At 38.6% G+C, this 24,456-nt stretch overlaps 1 protein-coding gene across 6 annotated transcripts in view; it reads left to right on the forward strand.

The window, feature by feature from the left end:
* Positions 1-24,194, forward strand: part of LOC119557659 (insulin-like growth factor 2 mRNA-binding protein 1) — a 34,403-nt gene extending 10,209 nt beyond the window's left edge. Inside the window, exons 1-7 of one of the 6 annotated variants that reach the window (XM_037870515.1) lie at positions 8,576-8,993; positions 9,856-10,235; positions 16,795-16,968; positions 17,703-18,077; positions 18,142-18,850; positions 18,998-19,153; positions 19,230-24,194. In XM_037870515.1, the coding sequence (XP_037726443.1) occupies positions 10,144-10,235; positions 16,795-16,968; positions 17,703-18,077; positions 18,142-18,850; positions 18,998-19,153; positions 19,230-19,643 (1,920 nt within the window). In that variant the 5' untranslated portion in view covers positions 8,576-8,993; positions 9,856-10,143 and the 3' untranslated portion in view covers positions 19,644-24,194. Of the gene's footprint in view, positions 1-232; positions 1,138-8,575; positions 8,994-9,855; positions 10,236-16,794; positions 16,969-17,702; positions 18,078-18,141; positions 18,851-18,997; positions 19,154-19,229 lie in introns of those variants that run through there. The other 5 variants (XM_037870514.1, XM_037870518.1, XM_037870516.1 and 2 more) reach the window with 5 other exon arrangements.
* The last annotated feature ends 262 nt before the right edge of the window (positions 24,195-24,456 follow it).

Here is a 24,456-nt window from a genome sequence, read left to right on the forward strand (position 1 = left end):
CCCCTCCTCATTCTCTTGGCGGCTCTCCCACGCCGCCTTGATGACGAAAGCAAATAGCCGAAAACGAAGAGAAATGAAAAAGAAAGCTGACTTTTGCCGGCCGGCGATCGCGCGCAACAGCTGTTAATGTTAACCCTTGTGTGGGCGTGTTAGCCTTAGCCCCATCTCTACCCCTCCCGCTTGAAATGACCCCCGAGAACTAATTGCATTTTCCCCGTCTCTCTCTCCACAGATAACTCTTTTTTTTGGCCCAATTGACACCAAAAACAAACAACAAATTATAAAAAAAAAAAAAACAACCACAAACCACTAATGTAACTTTTTTTGAAGCCCACAAAAAGGACGAGTATAAGAAAAAACCGCAACGCACAAACCAAGTTTCGAGTTCAAACAAAAAATTAAAAAAGTTTAAATTAAACGCCCCGCAAAAAAACGTAAAAAGACAGTTGCGAAAATCAGTGAAAAATCAAAATAAGAAATGCAAACGCGACTTTAAACACACAAATCCACTGACAAACGCTTGCTAAACGCTTTTTTTCCCCGGTTCAGCAGAGGGTAGCAAAAGTTTCGACTCGGCGAATCTAAAAAAATAAATCAAATTTACCAAAAACAACATAAATTCGTCAAGGACATGAGTCAATCGTTTAATTGAGCGCGCTAAATTCAAAAAGTCATCATTCCACACGTAACATCCGAAACGAGCAAGAGTTGAAGCAGGAGTAAAAAGAAGACAAGCTTAAAAATACAACATATATTAAATATTAAAGATCGATTTCGGAAAGCTACGAATCGCGTTTTCGAAAGCCACCTACAAATTCTAAAGTGTTCGAGCAGCAAAACTTCGGTTTCAGGCAGTCCTAAGCTACTCCCCCCCGCCCCGAGATAAGATAATATAATATATAACTATTATATATCCAATCCCAACTCGACTCAACAAAACCCGAAGGTAAACCTCAAAAACACACGCACGCACACTACTCTACCAAAAAAAAAAAAAGAAAAGAAAAGAAAAGAGCTACCGAAAATGGCATCCGAACTGGATCAATTCGCCGACCTGGAACTCTCAAAGGAGGATCGTGAACAGATCTTCGATCCGCCACTGGATCGACAGCAGTTGGAAGGTGCTGGCACCTCAAGGTATGTACCCCCCGTATAAAACTATACCCCATTTTAGAACAGATCCGAAAAACAGATCGCACAAGGCCTTTCTCTCTATCCAGAACTGATATATCCCCCCAACCAGAAAACATTCTCCCCACACCCACAAACATTCCTACCATCTTTCATTGATCTTGATGTAGCTTTTGTAGTTTGTTGTATGATGCTTTTTAGCTTTTTAGTGCGGGTTCCCTAGCCACAACCACCCACCATCAATACCTTTCCACCTCGAAATCCGATACTCTTACCCCTGGATTTAGGATCAGAATAGATCAGTTTAGAATAGTTGGGTAAAAATACTTATATACAGGCTGGTTGAAAATGGCGCCAAATGGTGTTTAGCTACGCCTCGGCCGCGATTCGATGCGCCTCTCCAAGGTTTTGGGCAAAAAAAAAACAAAAAAAAGAATTCTGAGGATCTCATAAGTAATGGGAAACCCGGAAAGGCGAGCCTCGGGCGTTTTTCTTTGAGCAATCCGAATCCGAATCCGAATCTGAATCTGAATCTAAACCTGAGATGCTATGCTCTCGCTGGCAATCCACAATTGCACAAATTATCACGCCAAATAACATGAAGTTTGCCCCTCACACGGTGGCCCTCCTACTTTGCCAACCAAAACTCAAACCCAATTCCTAACCCTATAACCCCTCACAACACCCCCCTTTTTTTTGGGCATACAACGCTGCTAAATAGCAGCTAATTTCCTGTGATAAATTGGGCATATCACTGGGCCGACAAATAAAAAAAAAAAAAAAGAAATATAACAAAAAAAAAAAATGGCTCTCAGGGAGGATCCTGCTCACCCTCGACCCTCGTCAAGTTCTTCCCCACCTCGAGCCAAGCTCAAGTGGTGTAAGTAAACACTGAGCGGGCCTAGAACAAGCTGGGGTAGGCGAAACCATCATCATTGTCACATAAAAAAGCCCCGGGAAGCGGTAGCCCCTCAGCCCCTCAGCGCCTCAGCCTCTATACCTTCGATCCTACGATCTTCCAATCCTCCTATTCCCGAGATCCCGAGGATTTCTCGGCCAACCCCCGATCTGACAGAATTGATATACTTGCCGCACGCTGCTCGCCGAACAGGAGCAACGGGCAATAACAGCCAGAAAGGGTTAAGGAGGGAGGAACTCACTTAGCATCCTCCACGCAGGATCGCTTCCCTGGCCAAAGGGAGGTGCAAAAAGATCAATGAAGGACAACAACGACTGATCGAAGTTCGACCCAACTCAGGGAGCCAAAGATAATGTTTGTGTTGCACCTCTAAACAGATTAGCTTTTTTTTTACTTGTTGGTTTCTTGTTGATACAATAAAAAGGGAAGAGTCTTAAAGATCAAACAGCCTGTAGCTGGGAAGATTGCCAGCGCATGTCCTAAACGGATTAGAATAGTATAAGGTATCAGACCCACGGAATCAGGGATTGCCTAACTAAAAAATTAACTACTAGGCGTTTTCAGTTAGCTTTTGCTTTTCCTCTCCGAAAGTCAATGAATATTATACCAAATAATAAGATCTGGTAGATATCTTATTGTATTGAACTTTGAACAATTCAATTTTGGAATCAAAAAGCGATTTTCTCAAGAACTCGCGGTTGTTTGTTTAATAACCATTGAGTAGAATAAGGAGATTGGAAAGTTACGAAAATTAGAACTTCTAAAGGATAAGATTTTCTTCATATCAATTATTTCAGCTACCATCTTGTTAAGACCTTTAGTTTTTACGATCTTAGGAAGTGTTCAGGATTATCATCAAAGTAAACTAATAGTTTTGAAAGGAAAGATCTAGGAAGTATTAGAAACGAACATAAATGCTATAAAGCTTGCAGAAGAATTGGATGAGAGAGATTAATGTTTTTCATAAACTTGTTGTTGAATCCTAAGACGGGGATTGCGATTCTTTTCCAGCTCAGAATCCAAGTTCCCGCTGCGACACAGTTTGTTCCGTGTTAAGCCGCTTGTTGCAACAACTGCTAAGCCGGTAGGCGAATAAAAAAACTAAGAAAAAATCCCAATCCCAACTAATTTCCAGCAGGAATGCAAAGTAAACAAAACAGCAGAGTGGTGGCAAAAATACGAGATAATAATAAGAAAAATCCAAAGACCAGAGAACTGAAAGAATCTCACAAGAAAAGATATAAAAAAAAAATAAAAAAAAAAAATACAGCAGCAAAGGCACAGAACGACAATCTTTTTCTGTAGCAATTGGTTTAATCCGCCAAAGGAAACATGCCGCTGCCGCAGAAGGAATCTTTTGCCAGGTTTGACTTGCTTTTTCGATGCTTTTGCTGTGCTCTGCCTTTGGTTCTAATGTGTGGTGTCTTGGTCGTTGGGATTTTGCTTAGAAAGAAGGGTTGACCCAGAACGCCGGCAATCGCGATGAGATGAGATCTCATCTCTGGAATCTGTTGTTGGTTCGTCGTTCCAGAGTGTTTTATGTTTGCTGTTCGGCCGTGTGTGCGTGTGTCTTGGTGATCTCATGATCAGGTTTCTCAGGAGAGTTGGCGTTTTGCTGGAAATATGATTTTGGCTGAGTTTTAGGGGCTTTCCTGCCCGCTTTATTGTTGTGTGTATTTTTTTTGTTCTTAATTTTTTTTTGCTTTTTTGGTTTTGCCCCTCGTGATGGTTGGTTTTCTAGTCGCAGCGCTAAAAACACGTTTCTCATATTTCCAACTCGCTCTCATTTTGCGCTGCCAATGTGAGCTCAAACATTTTTAATTATTATGCGAGAGGAGGCCTTGCCCTTCTTTTTTCTAATGTTTGTTCACTTGCGATTGGGGAGGAGCTGCTTGCCAATTTGTCCTTTGCCACTTGGCTGTCTTTACTGCCGCTGGCTCTCTGCCTAATCGCAACCCTTTCGCCCCTGTATATCTGCCATCTGTATCTGAATCTGCGTATCTGCGTATCTGCATATCTGTATCTTTGCCTCTGCCACTTAGCCTTAAGAAAGCGAACTCTGTGGAAGCCAGGAGCAAATTTGATTCCCATCGATTATCAGGGAGCAGGGAGCATAAAGCAGAAGGAGTCTGCTTCCTTCGCCGCCTGATCCTCTAGATCCTGCTGATTTTCTGCTACTCGCCTCTTTTGATTGACAGTCAAATTAGTAGAACTCCTTGGAAAGCGACAGGAGGCTGGGATCTGTATTCCATTTTCACACTGTTGGGGGTTGGATTGATTGGATGGATGGATGGATGGGAGCGATCTAGCATCCTAAGCCTTAGAGCAACAGCTGCTTCTCATCGAACAACGGGGCCTGACCTTGGTTTATTGCGCTCCATTCATTCCAATCGCCCCCGCCTTTGTCATCACTTCACAAAGCCAGCCAAAATCGAGCCAAAACCCGATTCACATGAGCCCAGGTTTATGTGTATGCATCTACATATATGGAGATGATTATGCACTGGGCGAAACAAATACAATCTATTATTAATAATAGATCACTGTTTAGTTAGAATATGAATAGAATATACCTACCTAAGCCACTTGTTTTCCATTTTCAAGGGTTTTTACAATAGTTATATTTTTACATTTCGATAATCTTACATATTATATACATATAAATATATAATAGTATTGTTAAGGTAAAAACTACAATATCATTTTTTCATTTTTAAATTCATATTTAGAAGGAAAGTGGTTTTAAATCCGTTAGAATAATAACTACACATCGAGTTATACTCAATATCATGTTCTGTAAATATTATTCTACACGAACTTTTGATTTAAAAATATATTCTCCTAAACTCGTAACTGAATTAAAGCTTAAACAAACTTACTTATTGAAAATTAATTTTAATTTTTCAAACTTTGCTTAGTTTAGAATGTAAAGAATACTGTTTTGCATATAATCCCATGTCTATTAATAACAAATATTTAGATTTTAAAGAATTGACTATATCAGTACAGTACCCCGAATTGGGAATAAATTTTGCTCAGTGCACCATCGTTGTATAGAATCAAACGAATGAAATCAAGTACTGAGGGATTGGCGGGGGAGGCGCTGGTACACTTTACCTACATTTGTCCAAAAACAAAATATGCTCTGGCCCATATTGAGTTTGTTTTTTTTTTTGGGGATAGTTGAGTATGGGGTTGTGTGGAGAAGGGGGTTCTTTGGTAGGACGGGTAAGGCGTGGTCCGCCAAATTTCCGCTGCCGGTGAATCGGGAATTGCGAATTGCGAACTGCGATTGCTGGAAGTTGAAGTTGTTGCACAGCGGAAGAGCAGAAGGACACCGACTTTGGCAAATCGCTCCGGACAGCAAACAGGATGCACATTTTTCGTTTTGTACTCCTGCCCCAGGTAGACAGGTAGTCCAGAATGCCCAAGTGTGCGAGTTTGTCAGGTACAAAACAAGAACAGTCTTGGCCTGCCCTAATTTCAAGGTGATGCTGTAACCAGGTTAAGCATTTGACAGACGTTTAAGGGGCCCTCGAGGATCTCTTTCTGAGTTTGGAATTACGTTTTGCTTTGTTTTTGAAGTACTACTTTCATTGACTGATTAGGAATCCTATATTATAAGAATCTTCATTCTTACAGTTCGATCTGGAGATTTCTTTCAAATAGTATAAAGAATTTTCGATATTATTGTATTAAAATTACCTCCCTAAGTAAAAATCATTTATAACTTAATCGTTATCATTGAGATTCCTTGCGAATCTAACAGCGTTGCACTCCGATTAGCAACTTATCGTTCATCGAACATCGATTAACCTGCATCTAATTTCGAATCATCTTCCTGCCTCTATCTTCCTCCCTCCGTCTCTTTCCAACTTTCTGGCGGCAAAATCTTGCTGGTTTCGTTTCTGTTGTTCCTCTCTTCTTCTTTTTTTCTACCACATTTTTGTGTGCGCTCCTTTTTGTGTTTGTGTTCATTAGAAATTTCCAAGAATTCGAACGACAACGCACACATGCGCAGGGGCCAGACTTAAACAGAGCGAGAGAAAGAGAGAGAAGAGTATAGCGAGGCATGAAAGATTTGGAGATTCGTGTTACTGCTGGCTTAGTTTTCCAAAACCAAAAAACCGAAAATGAAAAAAAATACAGCCAAGGAAGAGACAAAAACACACGATCGTGTGATTTTTGGTACAATGAGCGAAAGTGGTGGCAAGATTGCAGCGAGGGAGATGGCGCGAGAAATTCTCATTCAACCGTTTTATAGATCGATGCATCACCCGTATTGAATTGAACTTGAAAAATATCATAAAATGTTGTGTATACCTTAGTATAAATACCTTCAACCCTAGAAGAATTCAGTATTTAAAGATTTGTACATTTTGTATAGGACATCACGAATTAAAACTTATTTTTATACATGCATTCGTAAAACCTAGAACATCCCTATTGTTGGTTCGTCAATACTTTTTGCCTTTAATAAGAGCCTTGAAAATTCAGCTAAAACCAATTTTAAATTTGGGATTACATGCCTTCAAACATAGGTTTTAGGAAAATGATGTCCTTGCGAACGGGAAAGGTATCCCGATCCTAATGCGATCCGCATGTGCTATTGTCCTGGGCCATTGTTATCGACCTGCGGGCACCGCTCTAAAGACATGGGATAGCAACTGTTGTTGTTCCGGTACACGTGGCAGAAGGACACCTTTACCTTTCCACAACTTTCTTCCCCCGTTGGGACCACTTTCTTTGCGTCTTTTCTTTCTTTTTTTCACCAGCTGCCAGTTGCGATCGACCAACCCTTTTCGTGTCGTCGAGTGTTCCCGCTGATCTTCGAGATCCCCGTGATCGCGGCGTGTTCGACACGCAGGTAGGACTTCGAAATTAGTTGACAGGGTCCTGGGTCCTGGGTCCTCGAGTCCTGTTCGCGATATTTCGCCCTTTTTCGGGTCCTCTTCCTGTCTAGCCCGTTGTTTGTTTTATATGTGCTTCCCGCGAGTGAAGAAAGCATTTCACCGATGGGTTAGGGGTTGCGATTCCCGATTCCATTCCTTTCCATTCGATTCGTTTCGATTCAATTCGCGTTCAAGTCGACAGCTGCCAAAAAAGCTTGTTTCGGTTTCTTTGGCGCGAGCAAAGCTCGGCGAAAGCTTTCGCAATATTCTTCTGTCCATACAGTCGCGACCAGCCAACTAGTTTTGTTTGAAAATTGATAGATAATTACTTCTGATCTTCTGATTCAGCTAAAATTATACAACTTCCTATTTTTGTTCTATTATAATCACTTCATTTGATGTAAAAAACATTATTTCAATAAAATATTTGGTCTCCAAAATGAAGATATCTAAATTCAACATAAGTAAAATAGCATAAATGTCCAAAATGGGACTCACCAGCACCTAAAAGCCTGTGTTCAAGTCCTTTTGCTGCCCAATGTTTACTTCTTATACTTTTTCTGCATTGTGAATACAATTTTTACTATTTCAATATCAAATTAAATGCTTTGTAGTATAAAGTAATACATAAAGTCATCCAATTGATTTATAATATTAAGCAACTACTTTTTCTAACATACTTTAACATATTGGTAATTCCCAAATGGGACACTCCTATGCAATTGACCGCTGCTGTGGGTGCGAGTTTTTGGGGTTTGCGCACTATCAGCGATTCGCTTCAGTTTTCTCTCCTCTTATTTCTGTATTAACTTTAAGCGGGTTGTTATCGCCCGCTTACAACTGTTTTTACCGTTGCTTTCGCTTGATTCCGCCGGTTTTGCGGTCAAAACACATTTTTCAAATAAGATTTATACTTGTGGGAGCCCAGCAAAGAGAGGAAGAGAGGGAGAGTGTCACACTTGGCTGCAAAAATTGGAATTTAAGGATAGGTACAAAAAATAAAATCATTGATAACCAATGATAAAAGAATTATAATATTATAATCTCTAATGCCAATTATCTGATAATCAAAAATAAAAATATGAAGAAAATCTACATAGATAAATGAAGTAGTTAGCAGAAAGTTGTAGCTTTTGTTTTACATATTATTAAAATCCTTAAAAGAATGATATAATAAATTTTCAATTTGATAAAAACTATTGCAACAATATAAAATGATCACTTGCCTTTGGTAAGTTATAATAAAATGTAGTCCTTATTTTTCTAAAAAAAGTTTGTTTGAAATAAAGTTAAATTTTACAAGATCACTAGACTGAAGACCGTTAAATGCGGCACTTAATTATGTTTACTTTGAACTGCGACCGTCTGGCAACGCCATATAACGTAACCGCTTAACGTGGTCATTTCTCCTTCTCCTACTTCTGCCGTCTTCTTTTCGCAAGCACTCACACCACAACACCACATACGGTCGAAAACAAAACCCGAAGTTATTCTTATTGGAGCTCGGCAGGTCTCTCTCTCGCTCGCTCGCTCACTTGTCGGCTATTCTCCTACTCTCTTCGCTTATATTTTTTTTTTTTAATTTTTTTTGTCCACATTCACATTTTCGCATTCCCGTTCGGTTCGCCTTTGGCTGAGCTCAGTATTTAAATACTCTCTGCATTTTGCGGTCGTCTTTTTCGGAAATACGCGCGGCGTAGTTGCACAACAACAACAACAAATACAACAACCAACAACATTAGCGACAAAAGAGCAACAACTAAAGCAACAGCAACAACACGGCTAATATCACAAATCAAAAACTGAAACGGCAAAAATTATAAAATATAGGCGCGCGTGTGTGTTTGTGAGTGTGCGTTTGTGCCTTTGCCAGCAGTTGTTTTTATTATTTCATCCTACGCCTTGCACACCTCGTTCTTCGGTGCGAAATAAAACGCGAAAATTTGAAAAAGTTGCAGAAAACTAGCGCCTTGCGTTTTGCAGCGCTTTTTTTTTTTGCCCATACGCATTTGGCATTTAAGCACCAGAAAAGGCAAACAAAAAAAACAACAGTGAGTGTGTGAAGAAGAAACGAAAATACATAGGTGTCTCGATTTTTTTCCAAGCCCTGCTGCTTCCTCAGTTTCGTAGGTTTTTGTGCAGTTTTCCTTTTTTTTTTTTGTTTTATCTTTTTGCACACTCACCGACACAGAGGAAAAACAAAATTCTTGGGCCGGCTTTTCTTCTCGGTCTTTTTCTCCTCCGTCTCCTACTCATTCGGCCTGGAAAATGCGTGTGTGTGTGTGTGTGTGCGAGAGTCAACAATAAAAATCAATTTAGATAAACTGACCTACTTCCCACTAACTCGCTAAACGCAACAGTTGGCAACCCTGCTGCTATGCTGGCCGCTAATTAGCCAACCACGTTTTTTCCAGTGGAAAAACATAACGGTTCACCGATATGTATCGATAGGCAGCCAGCGCGAGATCGATTGCGCTGCATTCTATCCGCGCATGTGTGTGCGTGTGAGTCATTAGAAGAGAGGGGGTAAATAATAAAGGAAAAAAAAAAAAGAACACGCCAGCGCATCCAGAAGAAATCACAGTCCAACGGCGAATTAAAGCCCATACGCATGACCAGCAGGAAAAAAGGAGAAGGAGAACCGAAAGAGATACACCAAAATCATATCAGCAAAAGCAATTTTTTTTTGCCCCTACTTCTACACAGTTTTTTGTGTGATTAACAAGTGAGCGCGTGGATCGGGAAAGTGAGACGGCGGATGGTGGGAGGAGAAGAAGCAGCAGGAGTGGGAGCAAAGCAGAGAGTGAGAGTGAGAGAAACATTCTCCATCTCCACTTCCCCCACTCTTTCTCTCTGTGGGCATGTGTGTGCGTGATATATTTGTCATAAATGTTCTCTTCTTCGTTGCCTTAGTTTTTTTTGCGAATTGTGAAATAGACAAAATCGAACAAGTTCATACAAAGGCAAAATATAAAAAAGAAACAACCAGAAAAAAACCAATGCCAAAGTGTGTGATCGGTTAGAAGAAGCAAGTGCGTGGAAGGAAGTGGGGAAAACACACAAAAATAGAGAGAACGAGAGAGAGAGGGAGAGAGAACGTCTTATTAGAGATAAGAGAAAAGTTTTGCAAAGACAAAAGTCACAGCAACAACAACAGTCGGCTAGCGCAAATAAAAGAATACGAAAGGAAAGAAATACAAAATGCACAGCAACAACAATAGCAGCAGACTCAACAACAACATAAGCAACAACAACTTTTATCAACAAAAATCGTTTATACGGTATTTGGATCGGTGAGTTTTGCGTGTTACCCCACTTCCCCCCAAAAAAACAATCCCCCTCTCCTTGCATTGCATACCAAAATATTTATTTTTGTGGCTCAAATAGCAAAAGTTTGACCCACTGTAAGCACATGTAAGCCATACACATACATACATACACATACCTATGTAGAATTCAGTTTCAATCATGCTAGCAAAAGGTGCGAATTATGTACATCAAATCAAATTCATATGTTTGGGTATTTAGACCACTCACTTCCCCTTTCCCCTTACTCCCCCCTTTCCCCCGCACCTGAACGGATTGCAAAATCTCTGTAAATCTGGATTTATCTGGCACACACACACTCGCACAGCTCTCAAGATTTTCTCTCTTTCTTCACTGATCCAATTGGAACTGGAAGAAAGCACTTGGATTCTGCATTTCTTGGCTTAACTTTAATTGCAGTCGCTTTTGGTATCATAAAACATTAGATAGCCAATTGATATATCTATATATGTATATATATCATATTTGCAAAAGCAAATAGTTTTTTATTTATTGGTTCTGCTGGCAGATGTTTCGAGTTATTACAGCTCAACTGTAAGTCAATATGGGGTTCAAAATATGCAAATAAAGTTAAATGATAAGATATGTATATAAGGATTTCAATTTAAATTGGTTTAGGGAAAAAATGTTGAAGTTCTTTAAAAATATTAAGGAATATACTTTAAAAGTACAAAATGAAAATCTCATCTTATGAGTTTCTTCTCCAGTTCTCCCATTTTAAACTGCTCAACACGTCTTCAACTTTACTTTATTTGTTTTTTTGCTGATTTCTGTAAAATGGATGGCATATGTACAATGCATGTGGCAGTGCCACGCCCCCTGTTGCATACGGATGCGGACTCGCAACCAACCAGCCTCCGTGGCGCCCCCCTTCTCCTTCCTTCCTGCCACCACCACCCTTGTTCGCCATTTTGTTTACGTTTTGCATGATGATGATGATAATCGCCAAAGCAGCAACAAAATAACAAACGAACAAACAACGAAATAAAAAGCAATTGTACCCCATGGAGAGGAAAATAGAACAAATTTGTCATAGATACTTACATATGTATTGCATGCACACAATTATGGATGAAGTAGTAGCACCAAAAGATATCAAAAACGTGACTTTGAAGGCATTTAGTAAATGAGTCATTTGACTTTGAAAAAATATAATCAAATAAATAGAGCCTCATTACATTTTTCCTTATAATTACTCTTTGAAAAAATTTAAATATATAATTATTTTGTGTTGTGAAAACGCATTCTATGCATACAACATATGTTTGGTCTTTAAACTTAAGCTAAAACTTTGAAGGTTTATTATTCCTACACCAATAATAACCCTTCAAAGTTTTAGCTTGAGTAATTTAAATAATATTGCAAGTTTTGATAACTGATCAGTGATAATTTTCTGAGCTATGCTATCTCATTTAATATGGAAATGCTATTTTCGTGGCCGCACCTGTACTACTCGGTTTGCATTGGTGGATCCCCCGACAAACTGAAGGTGACAGATTCGCGATAGGATTCCCAGTGGGTGTTGCATTTGTCACGTACCGTGGCGGACGAAGTGGGGAGGGGGGAGGGGGGAGGAACGACAATGACAAGCGTCCCCACACCACCGAGCACCAATTTAGGTCAAACCAGACAGCAACAATGCAAGCGTTGTGCTTTTCCCGCCCCTTTTTCTCTGCATTTTCCTTCTCCCTTCCTCTGACTAAAACCCCTCACACCGAAAGAAAATGTCATGTATTATGTAAAATCAAAATAATTTTTGTGTTGCTTCATGTTCATATGTAATAATAAGTATTTGCCCTGAATACTAGAAATTTTGAGTCAATGGCGATTTTTTTTTTAAATAAATATAGTTTTGTATTCCAAATAAAGTAAGTTTACCAATTGGAAAACATTTCTTTTTAAATTTAAAGCAATATTTTTAAATTCCGGGTGAATAATTGTTTGGTGTGATAACAAATGTCCGAGTTCAAGTCCCAACCGAAAAATTTTAATATTTTTATAAAATTAGTTTTGATCAAAGAAAAAATTAATTAATTCACAAAATTGTAAAGCAATATTTTTAAATTCCGGGTTAATACTTGTTCGGTGTGGTAACAAATGTCCGAGTTCAAGTCCCACCCACTGGCCGAGGATTTTTAAAATTTTAATCAAATTTATTTTGGTGTATCCGTATTGATATCTCAAAGAAAAAATTAAAAAGGATGCGGAATAAATAATATCACAAAATTGTGATATGAAAACTGGAAAAGAAGTTTTTCTTTTCTACATACATATACATAGTACATATGTATGTTAACAAAGCAAATCTTGGCTACTTTTTTTTGTATAATTTTTTGCCATTTGCGTTGCAAAGTGGTGGCAAATATGTAGTTAAGCTTGGTAAATAAAAATGCAGGAAAAACAAGAAATTGTAGGAAAGGCAACAAATGAGAAAACTAACCTTAGTCGATTGTGTGTGTGTGCATGTGTGTGTTTGTTTGTTTGTCAGCAACTTGTGGAATGTGCCATGGAAATGGAGCAACACACATAAATACATTTGTAACAAACTTATGTACATACATAAGTACATATGTGAGTTTGTGGCACATGCGTCATTCAACGCAATGTAAATACGAAGTATTCGTATATTCATGAGACAAAAATAACGTTGCAATCCAAGAAGAAAAAAAACAACCAGCAGATTTCCGACTTTTTCATTCATAAAAATTATACAAAAAGAAGGAAAGAAAAACAAAGAGGAAGGATGAAAGACGCACACAGACGCCAACGCCATGCAATTGTGCACTGAAAAAGAAGCATCTCTATCTGTGTGTGTATGGGTGTATTGGTGTTGAGTGTGAGTGCAGTGAGCGCCGCCTTTTTTAAGAGAGATAAAAGCTAAAAACAAAAAAAAAAAAACAAAAAAAAAACGCGAGGGCGCCGTATGTCGTTTATTGATTGGATTTGCCAGTGTATGCACTTGATACAGCGGGGGTCAAAATAATAGTACATCTTACTTTTACTTAAAAGTTTTTTTTAATTTCACAGATTCGTCATTTAGAAATGAATCGTTCGTTTTCAATTAAATACAAATATAAATTTTTACATTCAACCAATTTAAGTACGAACATATGTATATAATACTTTTTCGTATCCTTGTTGCATTTCGAATTAAATCAGAACTATGTATATTGCTTGTAACAAAAAGGAAATATTGTTAGGTAAATTCCAATTAAAAGTCAATATTGCCGTACTACTAAATTATTATCTTTATTACCTAAACGTGATTATTGCTTTGCAAATTGCCTATTATTCTGCCCGCGACTGTATCGCATTAAGGTTGCGCATTGATAACAAAAACGGCAAGAAAGCTTTTCCAGGTGCGACGAGTGGCTACAAATGGATGCGTGCGTGTTTGTGTGATTGCGCCAGAGGTCATTTGCTTAGAATCGGTCACATGTCAGGAAAAACAACAACAATAACATACACATGTGCATATGTGTGTACACTTGGTGAAATGAAAACAAAAACAAAAGGCCAACAAAAATTGTTGCACAGACTAGTGGTTAATGACTGTGAGCGAGACAGGGATAGCGGGCAGTGGATAAGAGGCAAAAAAAGAGCAGGGCAGGAGAGAGAGAGTGAGAAAACGATGCGCTCTCCTCTCTCATTGGATGCAGCCGGTGTACTAGACGCAGCCACGCAAAACAACAACAACAACATAACGCAACGTCAACGAACTGCAACTTGTCATTTGCATCGAAAAGAACAACAACAAACAGCAAGCGCAGATGTGACGCATGCGCTCAGCAATTACAGTTAGCCGACACAGTTTGACAGCCACTGGGGAATGTGCTGGAATGGGTAATATCGAATTCCAGCGAATCCAAGATTTTCAGCGCAACAAGAAGAAGAAGTAGAAGCGACAGTCGGGGGGAAAATAGCAAACGGTGGCAGAATTTGTTCCACGTTTCGCCTGTGGTTCCTGGAAAAGCGCCACAGCCCGAGAAATCGCTTGAGAAATGTGCTGGCATAAGCAAATAAAAAATAAAAACCGGTCAAAGCGGGAGTGCAAAGTGGAGAAAATAGCAAAATAACAACAACAAAAACAAAACGGAGGGTGGTCTGTGAATGGCAAATGGAATCGGAATGTCGGAATGCGAATGCGAATGAGTCGATCTTTCTCTCGCGCTCTCTCGCTTATTTTTCTTCCAGTCGTATTTTACAGTAACTTAGAACAGATAATGGTTTGGATAATTTTAAAAAATGTTTGTATTGACTTGGTTTTAATATTAGAACTCTACATCTAAGGTGGTACTATTATAATAGTACTATTAATTTTTAGCGCAGTCGTTAACAGGAATTTTTCGACTATACATATTTAATAACAATACCATTAAAAAAAGGGTTAATATTATAATTTTTTAACGCGTTGGTAGCACTTTCTTGAACACAGCTGTACATAGTTTGACATTCACGCATGCGCTTTGACAGCTAATTAAAGATCATTCATGAAAGGGAGTTAAACCACGAATAACAAACGTGTGTGAGAATCCAAAAAATTGAAACTGTTAATTAAGAAAAGTGCCAAACACACAAAAGCGAAAGAGATTACACAGAGGAAAACAAGAAACGAAATGAGCCAGCTCTACGCGTTGTCTCCTCTTTTTTCATTTCTTCTCGTCTTACGTCCCACGTCTCTCCTCTTCTCTTTTTCACTCCTTTTTGGGGCTTTCTTGCCTTGTTGTTGTTGTTAGCTTTTTTTTTTTTTTTTTTTTTTTTGTTAGCTTGGTGGCGACGGGAGTGAAATTACTTCCAAGAAAAATAAACACGATATTAAATGTGCAACATTCCAGGCGTCGTTTGCGTTTGCCTTCGCCGTCGTCTTCTCTCGTTCTTATTTTTATTTTACTCTTTTTTTGGTCTCTTCGAAGATCAACAACAAACAGCAGCAACATTGTTACACACAAAGGAAATTCTACAAATATCAAATCAAAATGACGAGGCAAAATACATACATACATACTGTTTAAATGACTAATTTATTTTTGATAAAAAAAGAACGTCAAAATTGTACCGCTGGTAAATACTAAAATATAATAAATATTTATAAAAAATATGTTTAATTTTAAAAATAAATTTTAAAAATATAGTACATATATTAATGTTTATTTATATTCGGTTTAATTGTACATATATTTTCGACAAACAATATGAACAAATATTTTTAAAATTTTTATTAATTATATTAATTTCTTTCTGTGTAAAAAAGATGCTTGATCTTCTTGCTCTTTTGCTGCTGCTCTTTCTCATTATTATTGCAATGCCGTCCAGTCAGCAGGATGTTTACAAACTCGAAACTTGGTCTTTTCCACAAAATCGAAATAAAATTTAATTGGTTCGGAACAGAGATTTTTAAAATCGAATATTGCTGAAAGACTGTTCGAAACCATTTTTGGGTTCTGATTTACATGGGAATAAAGAAAAAGGTCGGTTTATAGAATGTTTGCATATATTCTCTTTATTTTCATTAAAACAAATTGCACTTCCCGAATTCGCAAGCCAAGTATGTGTTAAAACGTAATCGCAGTACAGTTTTAAAGTAGCTTACTACATTTTGATAAATTTCGGGGGTAGGAGTATCGTTATTGGTAGATAGTCTTACTCCTAATTTTACGCCCTCACTCTCATAAATCCGCTCTTTGTGTGCAGGGCACATTTTGCACATTTATCCCCCCTACACCCGCATAAAACGCACTTAACTTTCGGGGGATCTCTGCTACTTTTTGTGTTTTGCATCTCTTGGCCTATCTACCCAACTCAATCCCCACACCGCCAACCCAAAAATGAAATATCGTACTTATAAAACCGAACCCAAATCATTTGTATTGTCACGCTCGCTCGCTCAAATCGCTCTTTAGATGCTAGTTCGCTTGATCTTGCTCTGTCTTTGTGTTTTATCTTTATCTGTATTTTCTCAGTGCTGCCGGGATCTGGGCGGGAAAAAACTACAATATAGTTTAAAGACATCAAAATTATGAAACTATCCTGTAAAAAATGATGAATTTGCTAATCAGGCTTGGACGCTGTGGACGAAGCTCTAATTCTTTATTTTGTACTATTTGATTTAGAATCCTACGAGAGTTTTGGATTTTTTTTTAAGGATTGACTAATTACTAGAGATCTATTGAACCTTTTTCGCTGTAACTCTGGCAACACTTCTTTCCTAGCTTCTCGACAGCACTCTCTTTAAACGACTGCTTTCTCTTTACTACTACAACTACTACTACTACTTACTAACTTTTCTTTTATTGGCATATATTTTCTTATCTAATTCATTTTCCCCATTTCCCCCCACACACCCACTTCCGTCCCACTTGTTTTTGGACTACTATCATTACCACTACTACAACAACAACAACAACAACTACTGCTACTACTACTACTACCACTTCAACTTGTACTACAAACTACTACTATTTTTGTTTCTTTTGTGTTTGTTTGTTTTTCTTGTTCTTGTGTGTTTTTACGCTATTTTCTTCACAGTGTTACGACATCAAAAATCTTAATAAGCGGCATACCGATGCAAACACGTTTCGAAGACATCGAACCGCTACTGAAGCCCTATGGCATCGTCAAACAGTGTGAGGCTATTTCTAGTAAGGATCAAAATACTCAAACAGTACATATAACATTCGAAAATCCTGAGCAGGCGCAAAGGTATATACCCAAAACTACTCATTTTAAAACTATTCATCTAATTCGAAAGCTCTCTAAGGGGTTTTTTTTTCCGGCCTAGCACCAGATCTCATGTAGAACCATTGATTTCTAGTGTTAGGCATGGAAAGAATTACTTATATGTATATATTTATATTGGGCGTGGGGATGAAAATTGGGGGGCTTTATATTTGGAGTTTGTGCAGGATGCGTTTGTGTGTGGCTTACCTGATCCTTTTCCCAAATTTATTACTTCTTCCAAATCACCCAGATGGCTAAATGGGCTTTGTTTCTCTTAAATTTTAAATAGGAAATATGATCTTGAAAAACTAAAGGAAATTATATAAAATTAAAAAAAGATATATCAATATACATAGCAAAACTATGTACATTGTCCAACTTTATTAAAAACTAAGGTATAAAATGTTAAAATGTTTATTTTGAATTCTATAGAATCTAAATGTATGAATGTGTGAACCAACATGAAAGGTTTCAAGTTCTTATAACTTCAATTTTCATTTCCATTTCCATGAATGCCTTTAAATTGGATCGCTGGACAAATGTATAAAGATGCAGATTTGCAAAATTATATAAAATTGAAAAAAACATTTGATCTAGCTGGGATATTAGCTGATTTTCTAGAGAACTGTCATTGCAGCTAAATGTTTGCGGTCTGGAATCAAGCACACTTGACTAATCAATAATTCTTCTCCAACCATATTCCCTCTCCCAAACAGAGCTGCTGGTGGTCTGAACGGTGTCGAGTTCGAGGGCAGCAAGCTGCATGCCGAGCAGCTGGACAAGAACCAGCGGCGCAGCCAGCGCAACCAGCGCAATCCGTATCCGGGAATGCCCGGTCCTGGACGCCAGGCGGACTTCCCGCTGCGCATCCTTGTGCAGAGCGAGATGGTGGGCGCCATCATTGGCCGCCAGGGCAGCACCATCAGGACGATCACACAACAGAGCCGTGCTCGCGTCGATGTCCATCGCAAGGAGAACGTTGGCTCGCTGGAGAAATCGATCACGATCTATGGCAATCCGGAGAATTGCACCAATGCCTGTAAGCGCATTTTGGAAGTGATGCAACAAGAGGCCCTCTCCACGAATAAGGGGTAGGTTTCTACATTGTTTTCTCTGCATTTAAATGATCTAATGTATAATCTACTTCACTTACAGGGAAATTTGCCTTAAAATACTCGCCCACAACAATTTGATTGGTCGGATCATTGGCAAGTCGGGCAATACCATTAAACGGATCATGCAGGACACCGATACGAAGATCACCGTCAGCTCGATCAACGACATCAATAGCTTCAATTTGGAGCGCATCATCACGGTCAAGGGATTGATTGAGAACATGTCGCGTGCTGAGAATCAAATTAGCACCAAACTGCGCCAGAGCTATGAGAACGATCTGCAGGCGATGGCGCCACAGAGCCTCATGTTCCCCGGTCTCCATCCCATGGCAATGATGTCGACACCGGGCAACGGCATGGTCTTCAATACGAGCATGCCGTTCCCCTCGTGTCAAAGCTTTGCCATGTCCAAGACCCCGGCCAGTGTGGTGCCACCGGTGTTCCCCAATGACCTGCAGGAGACCACCTATCTCTATATACCGAACAACGCTGTCGGCGCCATCATTGGCACCAAGGGCTCGCACATCCGTAGCATAATGCGCTTCTCGAATGCATCCCTCAAAATCGCCCCCCTCGATGCCGACAAGCCGCTGGACCAACAAACGGAGCGCAAGGTGACGATTGTTGGCACACCGGAGGGTCAGTGGAAGGCGCAGTACATGATCTTCGAGAAGATGCGCGAGGAGGGCTTTATGTGTGGCACGGACGATGTACGCCTAACGGTTGAGTTGCTAGTGGCCAGCTCGCAGGTAAATTATGCTTATATACTATATACTTTACAAAAAACATAACAATATACATGACTAACTGAATGGTTAATAGGATCTTTAAACCCTGAACTTGCTCTTCAATTGAAGCTTGATAATAACCTTTACTATTCATCGCCATCAACTTAGGTGGGCCGCATTATTGGCAAGGGTGGCCAGAATGTGCGCGAATTGCAGCGCGTGACGGGCAGTGTGATCAAGTTGCCGGAGCATGCTTTGGCACCGCCATCCGGCGGAGATGAGGAGACACCGGTGCACATCATTGGACCTTTCTACAGTGTACAGGTGAGTGTTTACATGGGGGGGCAGCATATTGGTCATTACAAGTTAACTAATGCCAACCCAATTACTTACATTTCAGTCTGCACAGCGACGCATCCGAGCCATGATGCTCTCCACAAATCCGCCGCCAATAACCAAAAAACAGAAAGCTGCCAAAGAACAATTGCAACAACAGCAACAGAGCCTAGCCGGAGCTGCGAGCAGCGGGTCCCAGCAGCAGCAGCAGCAGCAGCAGCCACAGTCACCATCGCAACAGCAGGCGCTGCCGCCGCAGTTGCATCACCAGCCTGTGTCGTCGGCGTCGTCATCGTCGACGCCGCCTGCACACCATCAGCAGCAGCAGGCGTCGACGGCAGCGACCTCGCACCAGTTGCAGCAACAGCAACAGCAGCAGCAGCAGCAGCAGCAGCAGCAGCAGCCATCGCCACCACCTGGCAATGCATCTGCAGCCGCAGCCCAGCAGCAACAGCAGCTGGCGAGCTCACAACAGTAAGGAGGATGAATCACCGATGAAGGAGAGCCGGCGCCGCAGCAGCAACAGTAGCAAAAACAGCAGCAACAGCAACATCAACAACAACTGCAGCAGCGACAGCGCCAACAATAGCCAAACAGGGTTTTCTACTGTTGATACTACCTCCACAACACACCCACAACACAATCTTCAATCCCCCATTTCCCCAACAACAACAACAACAACAACTACAACCACAACAACAAGAACCACCCAAAATTTACAACCCTATAATTACAAGCTAACCGTAGGCGCCACCTTTGTGCTGGCACAGGCGACGGCAAAAGTAAGCAAACAACCTGGAGCAGTAACATAAACAAAATCATCATATACATATAATAAAAAAAATAGGGGAAAAACAACAACTACATTAAAAAGTGAGCCGCTTGAAGAAGCTCTACTAGTTCGAAAAACAGTGTATTGCAACTATAACAAGAAGAAGAACATCAAAGCAGCCAGAATAACCATAACAACATTCTTCATTTGCATACTAAGAAATAAAGAGAAAACGTTAAAATAGAAAGCGCTATATCGTTCACATCCAAACCACTAAACAACAAAAAACAACAAAAAAAAAAACACCACTAAAAAACACCCAGCCCAAACTTTGTGTTGTTGTTGTGTTCTGTTAGGTGTTAACTTTTGTGTCGGCTGAGAATTCGACACCGCCCAAACAGTTTTTCTTTTTCAAGGCAGTACCACCAGTACATCTTGATATATTAATTTTTTTTAAAAGTAAACAATATTTTTGACGACAACAACAACACAAAGAGTCAAAGTAACTAATGAGAAAACCCCAAAAAAAAAAACAACTAACAACCCACAAATTTGAATGCAAGAAAGGAATTAAAGGATAAAGATGGAAACTTTAGTAGTGTATGCGTTATATTTTTTTTAAATATACTTAACTATAAAACGTTTATTTTTAATTATTTTTTTTAACAAAGATTTAGTAAGCTTATATTTAAGTGGAAAGATTCGAAGGAGAGGAGAAGTAAGCAAAGCGAAAGAGAATGAGATTGTGAATCAAGCAAAAAAGAAAAAGTAAAGTACAACCGGTTGTTTGATTCCAAAATAACCGAAAATTGTACACAGGCAAAACTTAAAACCAATAACTATCCAAAACAAAAAAAAAAAGAACTACAATACAGACTTGGAAAACAACAAAAGCGTCAGAAAACACAAATATAAACTAACTATTTGGAGCCCACATCCGCAACAACAAAGGTGAAGAAAGTTCTCAACAAGCACTCATTTTTCTGGCTTATAAAAATGTATAACAGTCGATAACGTTATGTGTACAATGTGTGCGACAGTTGATGCAACTGTTGGCGCCCCCCTTACGTTATACGTAGTATAACAGACCTCAATCCAAAACCCAAACCACCAAAAAGAAACAACTATCTATGTATACAATATCGTTAAGAGCGCTGTACTGGATGGATTGATGGATGGATCAGTGTGTACATTGGGACTACTATATTGATAGGAAGAAGGGATGTGGATGGAACAAGAAACGCCAGCGAGAGCAATGTTTTACTGTACTGTACAGAGCTGTAAAATAGTTTTTTCGATGCCTAAAAACGTTGTTTGTATGGATGGATACGGAAACGGAGACCAGTCATATTTTTTTTCGCGAGGGAAAGAGTTACAAGAATTGTTGATTATACTTAGTGCGAAAGCAGCCGAAAGGAGGAAAAAGAAAAACGTAAGGATGGAGAGGATAGGAACGCTACAGCAAATGCCAGAGCGAGAGATAGTGTTAAAGGAAGGAAAAGAAAAATGAAACTATTGTAATGTGTTTGCCTTGAAATGAAAACAAAACTAACTAGAAATGAAATAACGGTGCTGAAATGTTAATTTTTTTTAATCGATCGTTAACGTTAAGTGTTACGTTATAACGTTTGAGCGTGTATGAGAGACAAGCTGTTATACATGGATGGGACACTGCACTACACACGAAGATAAACCAGCCAATCTGAACCCAAATCAAATTCTAACTCACAGCCACAAAGCAATCAAAACAGAGAGATGCATTTCGTAGAGATCGTAATCGTAGCGTAAATAAACAGATGGATAAACAGACAATATATACAATAAACCATAAAACCATAACTCTATGACCAAACACCATAGCTAGAGGCCGCAACCCAAGTAACTGAATCGGAGCAACAAACAATCAAACTACAATCTATAGTACCACCAGCCAAAACAAGCAACTAATGCAATAGCCCAATTTTGTGTTGTTTTTTGATATAGCTATTATCTAATTAGTAACTATACAGTTTTTATTTTTTTTTGTAACGTAAATATTAAACTAATTGATATTCCATAGAATTAATGTTACGAAATATAGTTGAGACGGACGCAGTCAACCAAGTCAAATCAAATCAAATCAAATCAAAACGAAACCCCAATCCCTAGCGATCCAATCCTTTTGTTTGTATAACACTTGCTTCGAAGGCAGACAGTTTCAAAACACCACATGAATATCAAGGCAAAATCAACATTTCGGCAAAAAGCAAACCTAAAAGAAAGAAAAAATTACAACATTTCGGTCAAACAAGCAACAACAAAACGAAAAACTTTTGAGCGGCACATTATTTTGGATAAAATATAATATTGAACAAAATTTTTGGACAAAAACTCAAAGCCAACAAGAAGCGTGTACAAGCTTTAGGACAGCCCAATTTTTTGAAATATCACAATTTCTTTGTTCTTTTTCAAGAAGAAACAAAAGAATACAGAAAGCAGAAGCAGAAAAGATGATGAAATTTGAAGAAGATTGAAAAAGTAATTAAAATACCTCAATGTAAGTGCATTATCTTCTACAAAAAAAAAAAAGAAAAAATACAACTAAAAACAAACTTGCAAAGCGTAAAAATGGATTAAAAAATGCTAGAACATCCTAATGAGAGAAAACGAAATATAAAAAGCAAGCCCTAAAAATAAAATGTAGATTATAAGCAAACAAATAACAGAAACTAATAATGAATGAAACAGACAAAACGAATCTAAACAGAACCGGAATCAAAGAAACAAACATTGGAGAAGGCATATCACCAAATCACAGAAGAAATGAACGCATTTCGATGAGAAATCTTCAAAAAGACAAATGCTGGCGAATGGATTTTTTTTTTCAAAAGTTTCTATGAGCAAAAAACAAGAACACAAGCAAAAACATTCGAATCCGAACCGAACCCAATCTAAATCAAACCCACAGCAACCAATCAAACAATCACTCACCCACCAAAGCCCTTCGCGAAATAGTTTTGGGTCGAACTCCCCACCCAGACCATATGTATGTACCATACCAACCGAAGCAGATCAACCCAGGACATAGGGATATAGGAGATATAGGAGCAGGATGCGATTAGGAGGGATGGGAAGTGTATATAAGAATGTTGCGGGGCATTAACATTGATCTTTATATACGAGAAATCAAGCCGCTATATATGTATATATATATATGCGATATATATGTGTATGTTGAAAATGCGTGACATTTTGTTTTGTTATACTTGAGAATCTATATATGTATATCTATATATATATGTATATAAATCTAAGAAATTTTCCCTCTTGTTTATAACGTATAATTATTCTTACTAATTATACCCCATTTATTTTTTTTCCATGGAAAAATGTCCAAAGTTGTCAATATAAAGACAAATACATATACATATATATCTATATATAGATATGTGGATCTATGCTTAAATACGATATTTATAAAGAAGAAGGAACGGAATTTTTCTAAAAAATTCCAACAAAAAGGAAAGAACAAAGAAATGAAAATTATTATTCCAAATGCTGAATCAAAGAAAAGTCAGATCGATGAAAGGGGCGAGTTAATAATTTAGCTATAGCTCTGGTTTATTTTGACGGGGGGTTTAACACGATAAAAGATAACAAAAAAAATAACATAAATGAGGACAAAGATCGAAGAAATTACTGAAAACTTGTGAGTTAGCGTGCGCGTTAAAAACGAAAACAAAGATAAGAATAAAGATAATGATAATGATGTAGAAAGAGAACTCAGTTTGAGGAACGAAGAGAGAGAGAGAGAGGAAAGCGATTGTGAGAAGTGTGAAAAGCAGAAACGAAATTATTTTTTAGTATTTAGAGGCTATTTTATATCGTTATTAAAGCAGGTAGGAGAGTGAGGCAACGGTTAGGACGAGAGAAAGTTGAGGGAAAAATACCAGCAGAAAAAGCGAAAAATGAATGGCAGTTTAGCAAGAGCAAGTTAAATTTTAACCCCATGGGAAAACGAAATAAATAGGGCAAATCTCGAAAAAAACAGAACCTGGCATGGGTGTAGGCTTAGCATTTCGAAATCCCAGAGTACAGTCGACACCAAATGTACTAAGCTTTTGGGGTGCAACCCTGCTTACATGGTTGCCACCTTTTCTAAACATTGCATTTTAACACAATCCAGTTTCTATTTTTCAAACATTTCTCCAACACTCATGCCGATTTTGTACAGTTTTTCCCTCCGGAGAACGTTAAATTGAATTGTCCCGCTGAGGAGAAAAAATGGGAAAAGAGAAAAAGAATAATGAGAAAAGTACTTTTTTGTGTTGTAAGTTGTGCCAAGTACTGATAACGTTTAAGGTGTGATAAACTCGTTTTTAAATTTAACAACTATTTAAACTATAAAATCTACTTACTAAAACAAAACAAAAAAAATTAAAATTTATAAAAAAAATCTTATTATTTAACAACAAAAATGCTTTTGATGTACATTTTATACACAAACACACACACACGCGCAAGAACCAACATTACAAAA

Source organism: Drosophila subpulchrella, chromosome X (assembly GCF_014743375.2).
Source record: "Drosophila subpulchrella strain 33 F10 #4 breed RU33 chromosome X, RU_Dsub_v1.1 Primary Assembly, whole genome shotgun sequence".
Lineage (NCBI taxonomy): Eukaryota > Metazoa > Arthropoda > Insecta > Diptera > Drosophilidae > Drosophila > Drosophila subpulchrella.